Genomic DNA, 15690 nt, shown 5'->3' on the forward strand with positions numbered 1-15690 from the left:
GTTATCCCCCCCCCCCCCCCCCACTTCCAGGAGCCATTGTAACCAGATAATCAATGTAATTCACTTCACCTCTCACTGATCATGAGGTTATAGCTGATCGGTGTATATCAACTGTATACTGTACTTTTATCTATAAAAATCTGTTGATTTTATCATTAAAAAGTCATCCAAGAGACTCACTCAAGTGACTTTGCCTAGCCTGAGAAGATGTCATCAGTCTGCTGGCTGCTGGGAGGAGGAAGCATTTTCTCAGTCTGTTCTCCCTCAGTGATCAAACTGCCAAAATGTATAACTTTGTAGCCAATCACAAGGCGAGAGGCTGCAGCAGAGGCCCAACATTAGTTTATTAAAAAAAATAAATAAATAACCAGCCCAGAACTTGATAGTGAACCTCCATGGCACCTCTTCCAGGAGTCAAGATTGGAGCCAATGTTGGAGTCTTCAGACTCTTGTGAACACACCAATGGACCCAATGGGAGGCGTCAATGGGTCTCTACCACCATCCACTCAAGATGCAAGAAGACTTTAGACCCAGCGCATCACATGACCACCAATTTAGTTAAGCATTTGGCACATTTAGTCTTCTGTAGCTTTTAAAGGAGAACTATGAGGTGAATGCTTTTCACTCACCTCATAGTTCTAGCCGACCTGTGACAATGAGACTGTCACAGGTCGGCTCAGTAGATCGGGAGGTGAGCGAACACATACGGCGTTCGCTCCCCTCTCGATCCTGTCACGGCTCTCTGCCGTGACAGGGGAGGGGCTGGATTCCCCCCTCCCCGCTCCGATCCGCCAGCGATGACTGGCGGAACGGACGGGGGAGGGGGCGGGTACAGCTGGCTCTGCCTCTAGATAGGCAGAGCCAGCTGTCAGTCACGCAGCTGTGCGGATCCAGACATAATTGTCGGGATCCCCTTCAGCTGCGGCGTTTCAGTATACCGCGAGCTACAGGTATACTGAGCCTAGGGTGACGGGAGGACGCTAGTTTGTGTCCTCCCGTTACCCTAAGGAGAACTATGGGGAAAAGCCTTGACCCCATAGTTCTCCTTTAATTTTTTTTAAATGAATGGGACCATTAGCTAGGAAGGGGTATTGTCTTTGTGTGTGAGGAAGGGAAGGGGGCGGGGCTTCCATGACTGGACTTCAACTTTATGCTTTCTGAGATATCATTAATGGATATGGTAATAAAAGAAATGTAACAATGTAAAGCATTGCCAACAATGTAAGCCATTACTCACCATGTTGACCTCTGAAATCTGGTCAATGCTGGAAATATGGATACTCATCCCCACGGTGACTGGAGGACCTGTAATAGACGATAGGGATTAGCACGCCATGAAACAAACAGACCAACCTATATGTCATCTATAATGGTATACAGCATTATAATAGGACAGAATAAAATCCTAATAGAAGTCAGCAATGTGTGGCAGCGCTGTATGTTTCCAGCAACACAGATAAGAGTAGATGAAAAAGCTAAATGAATGGCTCTGTGCAATGTGAATTGTTAACAAAGACCTTTTTTTGTCATGTTTTTAGCTTTTTTTATCCTATATAATATATCAGTGCTCCTGATCTCCTGCAGCTCTTTGCCATTACTTCTTGTCTATATGCACTCCAACCATGGCTGCATGGTTCCCTGATGGTGACAACAGTGTAGCATGCTAAATAACATCCCAATGCTACTGATCTCCTACAACCACTTCCTGTCTACATGCACTCCAGCGATGGCTGCATGGTATTTCCCATGGCAGGTTCCCTAATGGTGACAAAAGTGGCCCATGCTGTATAACATCCCAATGCCGCTAATCTCCTGCAACCACTTCCTGTCTACATGCACTCCAGCGATGGCTGCATGGTATTTCCCATGGCAGTTTCCTTGATGGTGACAACAGAACAGTGGACCATGCCTGCATGTGTTGAAATGACCACTTGAAGCCTCCATCGGACAGGGTGACAATGTAGGAGCGAGATTGGATGAAAAAAGAAAATAACGTTGTCACTCCATAACAGGGTTGTAGCTACCACGGGGCGAGTGAGGCACTCGCCTCAGGCGCAGCTGAAAAAGGGGGTGTAGCCAGGGCCCGCCTGGCTGCACCCCTTCGCCCCTGTTGCCATGGCGAGCACAGGGCACCATTGACAACAGGGGCGCCATGCGGCAAACACAGGGAGAAGAGGAGCCGCACAGGCTCCAGCTTCTATTTGGATCCCTGCTGCTCTCCCCACATGTATGGGCAGAGGACTCAGTGTCCTCAATCTCTTTTTCCATTTCAAAAGGGAAATGTCAGGGGACTGTTTAGAACCCTAATATTCCCCCAAAGCCCCCCCCCCCCCCCAAGTAAAAAAAACCCCCCAACACACACACATATTACTAGACATGTGCAACAACTAAAAATTCATTTCGGACGAAATGAGCGGAAACTAAAAATGTTTTCATTAGTTTCGTGAAACGAAAGACATTTGTATGCCATTTTGGATTTGGCCACCAGCGCATTCTGCGCATGCGTGCCGCCATCCTGGAGGCGGGGAGCATTAAGTCACATTACGCCGTGCGTGCGCAACGATGGGTGATATAACACGTCAGTTGGGGGGTACAATTTTCTGTTTTTGCCTCAGGTGCAAACGGAGCTAGCTACTGGTCTGCTCCATAACAGGAAGTGCCTGAACACAAGGCCTTCATGGCAGGATCACCAGGGACTATTTACATAAAAGATGCAGATGAAAAAAAACAAAAAAACATTAACATGTTAAAGCCTAAATGACGTTTTAGTGCTTGGGGATGCATCTGGTGTCAGGCTGCTGCATGTCCTTGCCAAGTCCCAGTGCTCAATGTCACAGTTCAATAATGGAAGCTTGAATATGGATTTGTTTGTCAAACCTACTGATAGATATCCAATTTTCAATTGCCAATCACTTTACCCTGAGCCTGTGAAGGACGCTGTCCCTGAAAGCAACCCGCTAGGGTCAACAGAATTAACAGATCAATAGAATTGCTTCTAGTTCTGTTACACGACGTACAAGGTTTGGGAAGAATATAAATACAATTACACCATGAAACAAATTCATCTGATCGCAGTGAATGAAGAATATCTAAAGCCTAGGTTAGAAAACAGTAGGGAAGAGTGTAACCCTTATATTGGCACCACCATGCGTAGTACAGTGGCAGCAGCGGCGGCATGAATGAGGAAAATGATTCCCAATTATGACCTCTGCTACATCTGTGTAAAGGTATTGCCATTGCCCCCGCCACCCCCCATCTGATCCACCCGTCGTGTCTCCCAGTCTCACCTGTCCCTCTAGGGTGTCTATGACCTCCATGGCTTGCGTCTGGATGGAGAGCTTTGGGAAGTCAGTGAACATTAATTTAATTATCTCTCCTGGTTACCATTTACCTGTGAGCGCTCAGCTCTGAACACTTCCAGGTTCAGCACGGTCAAACCCTGGCCCTGGAAGAAGCTTAAGTATGATCTGTGCTCAATCAGCTGCAGAGGTGGCATTAAGAGTGTAAGCCCCTTTAAGTGAACCCATAGTGTTGTTGTAGATCACCTGCACTCCATACGGCGCTATAACCATGAAGTTATTGATCATGGTGCTGGTAGTGATCATCTCTCCTGGTTACTATGAACCTGGGAGCCCTTTAGCTCTGATCACTTCCAGGTTCAGAGCGGTCAAACCCTGGCCCTGGAAGAAGCTTAACTATGGTCTGTGCTCAATCAGCTTTAACAGCGTGCAGAGGTGACATTAGGAGTGTAAGCCCCTTTAAGTGAACCCATAGTGTTGTTCTAGATCGCCTGCACTCCATACGGCGCTATAACCATGAAATTATTGATCACGGTGCTGGCAGTGATGACATGGATGGTGCCGTGTGTTTTCAAAGTATCAGAAAATCACCGGCACTCTGTCTGTGGGAAGCTCATTCAGCTAAAAGAACATTTGTGAGGTCAGATATTGATGTTGGAGAGGAACTGTCTCACAATCTGCATCCTAATTCATCCCAAAGGTGTTCAGTAGGGTTGAGGTCAGGGCTCCATGCAGGACACTCGAGTTCCTCCACGTCAAGCTGCTCAAATCATGTCTTTACGGAGATGGCTTTGCACACAGGGGACAGTCATGGTGGAAAATAGAAGGGACTTCACCAAACTGTTACCACAAGGCTGGAAGAGCACAATTGTCTACAATGTCCAGCCATATAATTAGGTCTTTAAACACGAAGAGAACATTTAATACAAAAAGCTCAGTCTACTTTCAGACAAAACATAGGACACAAGCAGTACCTGGTCATAAAGAGTTTTTGAGCTAATAATATATATTTATGTAAAGGTTCTGTTGGCTCTGTGTGGAGGGGATGGCCATGTAGCAAAGGGAAAGATTATTTCAGATAGTGATCAATATAGGATTTCTATTCTAGAAGCCCATTTTCAGCAAATTCTTGGAAGGGTCTTTCAAAACCTAGGACCACTCTCTCCAGTCCTTGTGCCAGGCTCTACTTGTTTTATTTTGTTATGGACAGGACCCCAGTAGACCATAGACTTATTACTGCTTCACTGGTACCTCTCCCATGGAAACAGCAGGTCCCTCATTGCTCTCAGACCTACTGGGCTCAGAACTTTCAATTCCCAATGTGAAGGCCATCATATATGAACAACTCAACCCCAGGTTCGTTGGCCATTGCTGCTTCCCCTGTGATGTTGACTGGCTCCCTCAACTTCTCCAGGACCAATGTCAACTCCTTTCCTCTACTGAAGTACTTCCATTATCTTAAGAAAGGGGGTTTGGATTAGAGCCCACACACAACTAGGGCTAACGTTTTACTGCTACTTTCCTGAAAAGCATGGACATCAGTCATTTTCAACATTCAAATTCAGGTGGCAGTATCGTATCTTATTCCAGGTTTCCAAAATAATTACTCTCCAGGCCACTCACTCCATGAGGAAAATCAGGAATACTTTCTTCTTAGCTTTATTGAGGAAGCACACTCAAAGAACAGTGCCAACAGCTTATTCTGGCTCTGGGCTGGCTTATTCAAGGATAGGGCGGTTCAATCAAGCAGCACATGGGCCACAGGACAGAAAGGACAGAACTTTGGAAGAATTATCTTTATACACAAAGCTTTATATGCTCTTACTAGACTTTGGCAAGAATATAATTCTTATACCATTAAGCTTATAGCATTAGGCTAAGTGTTCAATCAAAAGTCACTTTAGGAGAAAAATTAAGTGAGCCGAATGCAGCAAAATATCTCTTCCTGTGGTCAATCTACCACATTTGTTCCAACAGGATATAACTGACTTTGCTGCAGTTAAGCAACGCATCTAGGTCACTTCCCCACCCCCAACCTATAACTAGACCAACATATCTCAACCTTTTTTCAGTCATGTCACCCTTTAAATGTATGCAAAATCTCGAGGCATCCCAGTCTAAAATGTAATAGATTTTAAGGGAGTACTCCACTTTCACATCAGGAGCCCCGCCCCCTTCTCATCAGAGTACCCGGTCCCCCCTTCACCTCAGAGTCCTACCATCACATCTGAAACCACATGGCTATGTCCATGAAAAGTCATGCCACTATGCAAACATTTTGAGGCACCCTGAGCAAGCCAGAAGGCACCCTGGTTGAGGAAGGCTGGATTAGAGTGTAAAGGAGCAGAGGCATACTGATAAAGTAATCTCTCTGTCCCCCCTCCTCCTTGTTTGCCCATGTGGATGCAGTACACCTCATTGACTCCTAGTACTGATCTTCCCTCTCTCAGAGTGCTCATATTCAGGGATGGCAAGAGGCTGATCTTAAGTCAAATGAAGATGTTCCCTATAGCCAAATTACTTTTTTTTAACATTTATTTTAATTCACATTTTTTTAAAATAAATACCTAACTGTATGTATTGATGTGTTGTATATCTGCTTGGAGTTTAGCTTTAAGCTTTGTACTGGGTTGTTATATTTCTGAAGGTAATATTATTATATTATATTATTCCCTATCTAGTCTCATCATCACATGAGGGCCCTTTTCTGTTTCACCATGACTGTTAGCTGTGTGCAAAGCCAGCTCCATAAAAACATGGTTTGACCAGTTTGGTGTTGAGGAACTTGAGTGTCCTGCACAGAGCCCTGACCTCAACCCTACTGAACACCTTTGGGATGAATTGGAACCCCTTCAAATGACTGAGTTCAGGTGTCTCTAGTGAAGGGTTGTGTTAAATTCTACATCATACAAAGACATTGTAGACAATTTTGCTCTTCCAACCTTTTGGTGCCAGTTGGTCCAAGGCCCTTTTCTGTTCCACCATGACTGTCCCCTTTGCACAAAGCCAGCTCCATAAAGACATGGTATGTCCAGTTTTGGCGGAGGAACCCAAGTGTCCTGCACAGAGCCCTGCCCTCATCCCTACTGAACACCTTTGGGATGAATTGAAAGGTCAATGATGAGCCAGGTCTTCTCACCCAACATCAGTACCTCACCTCAACCCTACTGAACACCTTTGGGATGAATTGAAAGGTCAATTATGAGCCAGGTCTTCTCACCCAACATCAGTACCTGAGCGCAACCCTAGTGAACACCACTGCGATGAATTGAAAGGTCAATTGTTAGCCAGGTCTTCTCACCCAACATCAGTACCTGACCTCAACCCCATTGAACACCTTTGGGATGAATTGAATGGTCAATTGTGAGCCAGGTCTCTCTATGTTACTCTTTTGGCTGAATGATCACAAATTTCCCCACTCTCCAAAATCTTGTATAACCCCTTCCCGGAAGAGTGGAGGCTGTTAGAGCTATGAAGCAGGCAAACTCCATATTGATGTGAGGGTGCCATCTCCATAGTAATTAGCATGGGGGAGGGAGCCAACTCCATATTAATGGCCATGGGGAGAAGGAGCCAACTCCACAATAATGGCCATGGGGAGAAGGAGCCAACTCCATACTAACGGTCATGGGGAGAAGGAGCCAACTCCATACTAACGGCCATGGGGAGAAGGAGCCAACTTCACATTAATGGCTATGGGGAGAAGGAGCCAACTACATATTAATAGCCATGGGGAGAAGGAGCCGACTCCACATTAATGGCTATTGGGAGAAGGAGCCAACTCCATATTAATAGCCATGGGGAGAAGGAGCCAACTCCACATTAATAACCATGGGGAGAAGTCAACACCATATTAATGGCAATGGTTTTGGAATGGGATGCCCAACAAGGTCATATTGGTGAGATGGTCAGGTGTTCACAAACTTTTGCCCACTTACTACAAATAGAAAGTAAACTATCTGGATTATTTAAGATGAAACGGAAATGTATAACCTTTGACCATTCTTTTTAGCTCTTGACCTGGTCATTTTTTATGAAGTGCTATGTAGCTCAGGGCCCCTTCAGACCTGTCAGGCCATTGTGAATGCCTTTTATTAAGTGTTTTGTGTCAAGACAGCCTATTCTTTGGAAAAGGCTGCAAATGCAACAAAAACAGACAAAAAATGGACCTGCTTGAGTTTTTTTCTGATGCAATGCATAGTAGTGCATCACAGTACATTGTGGTGTTCTACAAAGGCCGTCAAAAGGGGTGTTGGGGGTGCCAATAAAAAATAAACTAACACGTGTATGGAGTGTTGCAGTAATGCGCGCATTAATGCATGCGCTATCGAAACACAGATAGGTCTTAAGGGGCATTGTCTCCCGGATCACATGCCTACAGCAATTCAAACATCGGATAACAGAACAGAGAAAAGGGATGTGAATGAAAGGGAAATTTTTGCTTTCTATGAACAGATTATAACGTGAGCACACAGCTGGCGAATAATGAGAATCAGAATTTATACGTATATCTTCGAACGTTGTGAGTCTGGGGACAGTCGCAGCCTCTGCATCTCCTATGCACCTCCTATAATTATGCTCGGCAAAGTAATAATTACTATTATTACTTTACTGCATTGCTTTTATTTCTTTCCGTGTGCTTCTGGCAGTCTCTCTGTGTTTCAGTTACAGCACTGCAGGGCAATAGAACAAATTCGCTCTTTAATGGTCAGGTGGGGGAGGTCCACAAGATTGGCACATGGGGGAATGCGGTTCCATAATTAAGGTGGACCTTTCAGTAACTCTGCAAGGCTGCGTGAATACTGTAAATTCCTGACATGTCACAATATACAGCAACTGTACGTTTCTTAAGGAGCAAACTCCACGTTGATGATGATGGCAGTTGATGGCATTGTCGGGGGGATGGGGGTCTAATGCAATCTCTGTGAGAGTTAATAAATACGTGTAGGACGTGTTACACGTACACATGCACCTAACAAAGGAAAAATGTATCTGATGATAAGTCTACTTTAAAGGAGAACTATGAGGTGAGTGCTTTTCACTCACCTCATAGTATGCTTGAGTTTTTTTCTGATGCAATGCATAGTAGTGCATCACAGTACATTGTGGTGTTCTACAAAGGCCGTCAAAAGGGGTGTTGGGGGTGCCAATAAAAAATAAACTAACACGTGTATGGAGTGTTGCAGTAATGCGCGCATTAATGCATGCGCTATCGAAACACAGATAGGTCTTAAGGGGCATTGTCTCCCGGATCACATGCCTACAGCAATTCAAACATCGGATAACAGAACAGAGAAAAGGGATGTGAATGAAAGGGAAATTTTTGCTTTCTATGAACAGATTATAACGTGAGCACACAGCTGGCGAATAATGAGAATCAGAATTTATACGTATATCTTCGAACGTTGTGAGTCTGGGGACAGTCGCAGCCTCTGCATCTCCTATGCACCTCCTATAATTATGCTCGGCAAAGTAATAATTACTATTATTACTTTACTGCATTGCTTTTATTTCTTTCCGTGTGCTTCTGGCAGTCTCTCTGTGTTTCAGTTACAGCACTGCAGGGCAATAGAACAAATTCGCTCTTTAATGGTCAGGTGGGGGAGGTCCACAAGATTGGCACATGGGGGAATGCGGTTCCATAATTAAGGTGGACCTTTCAGTAACTCTGCAAGGCTGCGTGAATACTGTAAATTCCTGACATGTCACAATATACAGCAACTGTACGTTTCTTAAGGAGCAAACTCCACGTTGATGATGATGGCAGTTGATGGCATTGTCGGGGGGATGGGGGTCTAATGCAATCTCTGTGAGAGTTAATAAATACGTGTAGGACGTGTTACACGTACACATGCACCTAACAAAGGAAAAATGTATCTGATGATAAGTCTACTTTAAAGGAGAACTATGAGGTGAGTGCTTTTCACTCACCTCATAGTTCTAGCGGACCTGTGACAATGAAACTGTCCCAGGTCGGCTCAGTGGATCGGGAAGTGAGCGAACACATACCGGCGTTCGCTCACCTCTCGATCCTGTCACGGCTCTCTGCCGTGACAGGGGAGGGGCTGGATTCCCCGCTCCCCTGTCGGACGGGGGAGGGGGCGGGTACAGCTGGCTCTGCCTCTAGATAGGCAGAGCCAGCTTTCACTCACGCAGCTGGGCGGATCCAGACATAATTGTCGGAATCCGTTTCAGCTGCGGCGTCTCAGTATATAGTGAGCTGTAGCACGCGATATACTGAGCTTAGGGTGACGGGAGGACGCTAGTTTGTGTCCTCCCGTTACCCTAAGGAGAACTATGGGGAAAAGCCATAACCCCATAGTTCTCCTTTAATTCCAAGCAAACAGCTAAATACACAGGTTGAATATATATACGGAACTGTTTTACTGTGTATTTCCAGTCTTGTGACCCACCCAGTCACCCCTACCAAAACAGCATACCCAGTCTGAGACCACCAATGCAGCTCTGGATTGCACCACATTGCTGCTTGGTCAATAAAGGAAAAGCAGAACACTGATAAGATCATCCCCCCTTCTCACACTGTTCTATCCTCCTGTAAGCAAGTTTACTGTTTGAGAGAGACTGATTGGTTCCTAGTACTGGCGCTCCTCCTTCCAGCTCAAGTGTTAGTATACAGAAGAATGCAGGAGGCTATCAAGAACAGTTTTCAATACTTCAAGTTCAGAATTTACTAGAGGAGTGAGAGGCTAGTTTATGTTCTCGGGGTCCTCGCTTAGTAGACCCGATTCTTCAATTTCCACCAATCCTTCCTCAAAGTTTCCTTTCAGATAATGGGGCCTCATGTCTTCTTGTGGAGAAGACCAGGAAGTCCCCCCTCTCTGCACTCTATACACAGGGTGGTCTCTTTAACATCAATATTCAGCATCAGTTTGGAATTTAGTTGGCTTGAGACATATTTTGCCTTGTCTAGAACAAAAACATTTGATGAAACTCTACCATGATTGTGAGGGCATTGCATGTGACATTGTTGGCTCTCTTGGATTTGATAATATTACTACCGAACTTGACACTTGAACACCATTCTCTCAATGTGAACATTCATTCCTGGATACTACAATACAATATATCCCAATCGCTTTTCACATTTCTCAGATCCCTTGGTGTGCTTTTGGTTGATTTGGTCTAGTTCTTGTGGATTTAAAGACAATTCATCTTTTGAAGATTGTTTCAAATTAGTCATATTAAGGGATGAGCTCAGGTTTGGACCAAACCTGGTCTGAATCTGATCTCCTCTGAACCCAGTCCAAACCTAAGCTCCTCTGAACATGGTCCAAACCTGAGCTCCTCTGAACCTGGCCCAAACTTGAGATCCTCTAAACCTGGTCTGAATCTGAGCTCCTCTGAACCCAGTTCAAACCTGAGCTCCTCTGAAGCTGATCTGAAGCTGAGCTCCTCCAAACCTGGTCTGAACCTGAGCTCCTCTGAACCTGGTTCTGAACCTGAGCTCCTCCGAACTTGGTCTGAACCTGAGGTCCTCCGAACCTGGTCTGAACCTGAGCACTTAGGAACCCAGTTCAAACCTGAGCTCCTCTGCCTTGACCACTCACCCCATCCACGGTGAAACCCCCTCCCCCCCTCCCGTCTTTCAAATTGCAAAAGCCAATAGCAAACTGTCTATTGCACCCTCCCACTAAGCAGAAGAGCAGAACTCTGCTCAGTGGGTGGGGTTTCAATAGCCTATGGACTATTTCAAATTAAAATAGCCAAATTAAAATAGCCGGCTATTGCTCCCGGCTGCTTACATCCACCTGTCGCCGATGGAAGCTAGCTGGCAGGAGAATTTGGCCGTGCCAGGGGGGATTGGGGGGTTACACCACGGGAGGGTGGCTGGGGGGATGCAAGTAGCTGGTCTTGCCTGGGGCACAAAATAGTCTAGCACCGGCCCTGTGCCCAATGGTAATATTTCTACATCTGACATCAACTATGGTGGGAAAAACAAAGTCTACAGAGTTACTGACCTCCAAAGTCTGGCCGTAAGCGGATGTCATAGCCCTTCAGCAACTTGTCCACTGTTTTCTTCACAACCGAGATGTTCCCAACAGATGAACTGGAAAATAAGAATACAATAAATATGTCATAAAAAAGAACATACAACGTGAGTTCAATATAATCTTCCTACAAGAAAACTAAAACAACTTCACACATGCTCCCAGAGTAAAACTACCATAAAAAGGGTCACTGACAATTTTGCAGAGGCTCAGGCGGACTCACAAGCCCACGCCAAGTCCACACCAAGCCCATGCACATCCCTACGATTGACGTAGGCACACCACCAGAACCACATCTTCCAAGAGCCCTTTCTCTACAGACTGCATGTAGGCAGGCTCTTGGGAATCAAGGCAGCAGCATTGTTTTGCTAGGGAAGAAATCAATGTATACATGCAGATAGGGACAAAGAGGGCTGGGGTATATCGGCGGAGTTCTGTAGTCTAGTGGGCATGGCTGGCAAAACTGGTGAGGATTTAAGTGCAGCGTTTGTACAGCGGTAGCAACCCAAGCAGAAAGTTAGGAGTTTACTGGATTTCTGGATGTATTTTTTTGCGCTTACGGTGTTTCTTAAGTCATGGGGAAATGTACATGCATTGGAGACATAATGAACAGGGAGGATCTCGGGGTTCAGAACGAACCCAAGCTCCGAACCCGGGAGGAAGCTATCAGTGTCAGCCCAACCAGTTGTGGCTGGGTATTTCCCTCCTTGCAGCTGCATGTTAGCAAAGGGGTGGGGTGCTGGTGATATTGTTGACCATATATGGCCACATTTAGTCAATGTCATCGATCAAACATGGCCATGTGGCCATATAAGGTCAATGGTGTCCCCAGGATTCCACCCTGCTGCTGCAGGTAAACCAAGGGGTGGGGTGCTGGTGATATCGTTGACCATATATGGGGGGGAGGGGGGTGTAAAGCAAATCTGTGTATATGGCCTTGATGGGCACAGCACAGGTTTGATTAAGTCTTTACACCTATGGGTCCACCCTAGACTTCTTGATGAGGCATGTCCCAGTCTACAGATTTAGTTACCCAAAGTAATGGTAAAAGTTGTCTCTAAGCAAAATTTCAGACATCCCCCACACCAATCCTGCTCCTGCCTATTCCTATTAACCAAAGAAAACCTTTCTAAGGCTCTCTATACTCACCTGAATCTGCTGCCATGTGACCCTCAACGATACCTCTTCCAGGTTTGATTTAAGCTTTTGTACCTATGGGTCCACCCAAGACTTCTGATGGGACATGTCCCAGTTTGCAGAAGATTTAGCTACCCAAAGTGACAGTAAAAGTTAGCGCTAGGTCAAATTCCAGGCCCACCATCATCACCACATCTCTCACACCAACCCTGCTCCCACCTACTCTGCTCCTATCTATTCCCTTTAACCAAAAAAAAAACCTTCCAAAGCCTTTCTATACTCACCTGAATCTGCTGTCATGTGACCCTCAATGACGCCTCTCCCAGATTTGATTTCAGCTTTGGACTTATGGGTCCACCCAAGACTTCTCAATGGGTTATGTGACAATATGCAGAAGATTTGGCTATCCAAGGTGATGGTAAAAGCTGGCTCTAGTCAAAATTCCAGATCCCCCACCCCATCCCTCAAACAACTCTGTTCCCGCCTACCCTGTTCCTATCTATTCCCTTTAACCAAAAATAAAAAATAATCCTTTCTAAGCCTCTCTATACTCACCTGAATCACCCTCAATGGCGCCTCTTCCAGGACTGAAGAACGGGGATCTATTACACTGCCACTGGAGAGTTCAGGCTCTTGCAGTCCCCACCAAAAGGTTTTGTCTCCAGCCCTCATCATGACATCACAACAAAACAACTGGAGTCTCCAGGACCCTGCGAGTACAACACTGATGGACTCGATGGGATGTGGCCCTGTTACCAGGCAGCCATGTAAGCAACCGGTGAAGAGCCTTCCCATTCAGCACTACAGAAGCAAAAGGACTCAGGATATAAGTGAATACTTGGGGCATTTAGCTAGAGAGGTGAGGGTATTGTTTGGGGATGTGTGTGTGTGTGGGGGGGGGGGGTGCTTCCTTGGTCAGACTTCAACATTAATGGTGGAAAATGCTGTTTCGTTGCAAACAATTACATCTTTCCGGGAGGACATTCTAATAGTTGAAAGGAAAGTGGATCTGCACATAATTTTGCTATACTCTGCCTCCAAAAATACATTTGGAATGCTACTTATGAATGTTAAAAGCTTCTGTCTCCGGATGCTAAAGTGCTTCTAAGGTCCCAAAGCTGGCGGACTGGTGCAAATGCCTTGCTTCTACCAGATGGAAAAATACATATTGATGCCATCATGGCACGGCGCCTTGCTAGATAATGAGTGCAATGGAAAAAAAAGTTTTAAAAGGAGATAAGTAAAAGAGATAATTAGGAATAAACCTTCTGTTCTTATTTTGGTGGTAGAAAAGATCATTGCTAAGTCTTGCATTTGAGCACAGACTGCACCGTGTCCCTCTGTCCTACCTCATAAAGAACCGTGTCCCCCTGTCCTATCTCATAAAGATCCGTGTCCCTCTGTCCTACCTCATAAAGAACCGTGTCCCTCTGTCCTACCTCATAAGGAGCCATGTCCCTCTGTCCTATCTCATAATGAACCATGTCCCTCTGTCCTACCTCATAAAGATCCGTGTCCCTCTGTCCTACCTCATAAAGAACCGTGTCCCTCTGTCCTACCTCATAAAGATCCGTGTCCCTCTGTCCTAAATCATAAAGAACCGTGTCCCTCTGTCCTAACTCATAAAGAACCATGTCCCTCTGTCCTACCTCATAAAGATCCGTGTCCCTCTGTCCTACCTCATAAAGATCCGTGTCCCCCTGCCCTACCTCATAAAAAACCGTGTCCCCCTGTCCTACCTCATAAAGATCCGTGTGCCTCTGTCCTACCTCATAAAGAACCGTGTCTCTCTGTCCTACCTCATAATGAACCGTGTCCCCCTGTCCTACCTCATAAAGATCCGTGTCCCCCTGTCCTACCTCATAAAAAACCGTGTCCCCCTGTCCTACCTCATAAAGATCCGTGTCCCTCTGTCCTACCTCATAAAGAACCGTGTACCTCTGTCCTACCTTATAAAGAACCGTGTCTCTCTGTCCTACCTTATAAAGATCCGTGTCCCTCTGTCCTACCTCATAAAGAACCGTGTCCCTCTGTCCTACCTCATAAAGAACCGTGTCCCTCTGTCCTACCTTATAAAGAACCGTGTCCCCCTGTCCTACCTCATAAAGATCTGTGTCCCCTGTCCTACCTCATAAAAAAACGTGTCCCCCTGTCCTACCTTATAAAGAGCCGTGTCCCCCTGTCCTACCTCATAAAGATCCGTGTCCATCTGTCCTAACTCATAAGGAGCCATGTCCTTCCTCATAAAGAATGGATAAAATAGAATATCTTGGAATGGAATGTCAAGTTATCTCAGGGTCTAATTATAACCAATTCGCCTAGCCGCTCACCCTACAAATCCTTCTGGACATTCATTCTGTGCAAATGGATGCAAAAAGGAACATTCTTAGATTTATTTCCTTTTCAGGTTGAATGGATGTAATGTAATACTGCAATATGGCTACTAGATGGAGCTGAGGAGCACAGGAAACAAATTCTTCTCAGCACCATCTAGTGGCCAAAACACAGTATTACATTATATTAGTATATTACATTATACTGCTGAAAACAAAATGTATCCAATAACTTTTGTTTTTTTTTGCATCTATTCGCACACAATGAATGCGCAGAAGGATTTGTAGGATGAATGCCGCAGTATTTCAGGAAAATCTTTAAATACTATCCATGCTGCCCAAGTATTATGAAAATGGGTCTTTCTAACTGTATCTTGTGCGATCCATTGTTCCATGTGCATAATGTCATTAAGGGCTTCCACCCATTCTGTTAAGGTCGGAATTATTTGAGATTTCCAGTACCTGGGGATTACTGGTCTTGCTGCTACAAGAAAAAAATCATAGGGCTGACATGTTCAACATGTTTCACAGAACCCGGGATCATAGAGAGTGTGACAGTAATGAGGTCTGAAGAGGTTCCCACTGCACTCCTTACTGGTATCTGCCTTTTTAAAGCGGGTGCTGCGGTGATAGTGGATGGCGCCACTTCAAATCCAAGTAGTAAAGCACTGTATTTTTCGCTCCATAAGACGCACTTTTTTCCCCCCAAAAGGCGGGGGGGAAATGTGTGTGCGTCTTATGGAGCGAATCGCCTGACGCCCAGGACATGCAGTTTTGGGCACCGGGCGAGTAGTTTTTTTGTACATTTAGCCCTGCTCCTGACAAGCTAAATGTACAGTGGGAGCCGCTGCTCGTTTAATACAAGTGATCTAATCAGATCACTTGTATCAAACCGAGCGGCGCAACGGCGG

At 45.4% G+C, this 15690-nt stretch overlaps 1 protein-coding gene and 1 long non-coding RNA gene across 2 annotated transcripts in view; one reads left to right on the forward strand and one right to left on the reverse strand.

Moving 5' to 3' along the window:
* Positions 1–15690, reverse strand: part of LOC108805022 (gamma-aminobutyric acid receptor subunit beta-4-like) — a 68828-nt gene that overhangs the window by 22538 nt on the left and 30600 nt on the right. The window contains exons 2-3 of the mRNA XM_018576976.1: positions 11280–11370; positions 1239–1306 (exon numbers count right to left, since the gene is read on the reverse strand). Coding sequence (XP_018432478.1) covers positions 1239–1306; positions 11280–11370 — 159 coding nt within the window. The remainder of the gene's footprint in view (positions 1–1238; positions 1307–11279; positions 11371–15690) is intronic.
* Positions 10509–15690, forward strand: part of LOC108805023 — a 20095-nt gene continuing 14913 nt past the window's right edge. Inside the window, exon 1 of the long non-coding RNA XR_001942389.1 lies at positions 10509–10519. This is a non-coding gene — a long non-coding RNA (uncharacterized LOC108805023). The remainder of the gene's footprint in view (positions 10520–15690) is intronic.

The sequence above is a fragment of the Nanorana parkeri genome, unplaced genomic scaffold (assembly GCF_000935625.1).
Source record: "Nanorana parkeri isolate BGI_ZX_2015 unplaced genomic scaffold, ASM93562v1 scaffold81, whole genome shotgun sequence".
Taxonomy (NCBI): domain Eukaryota; kingdom Metazoa; phylum Chordata; class Amphibia; order Anura; family Dicroglossidae; genus Nanorana; species Nanorana parkeri.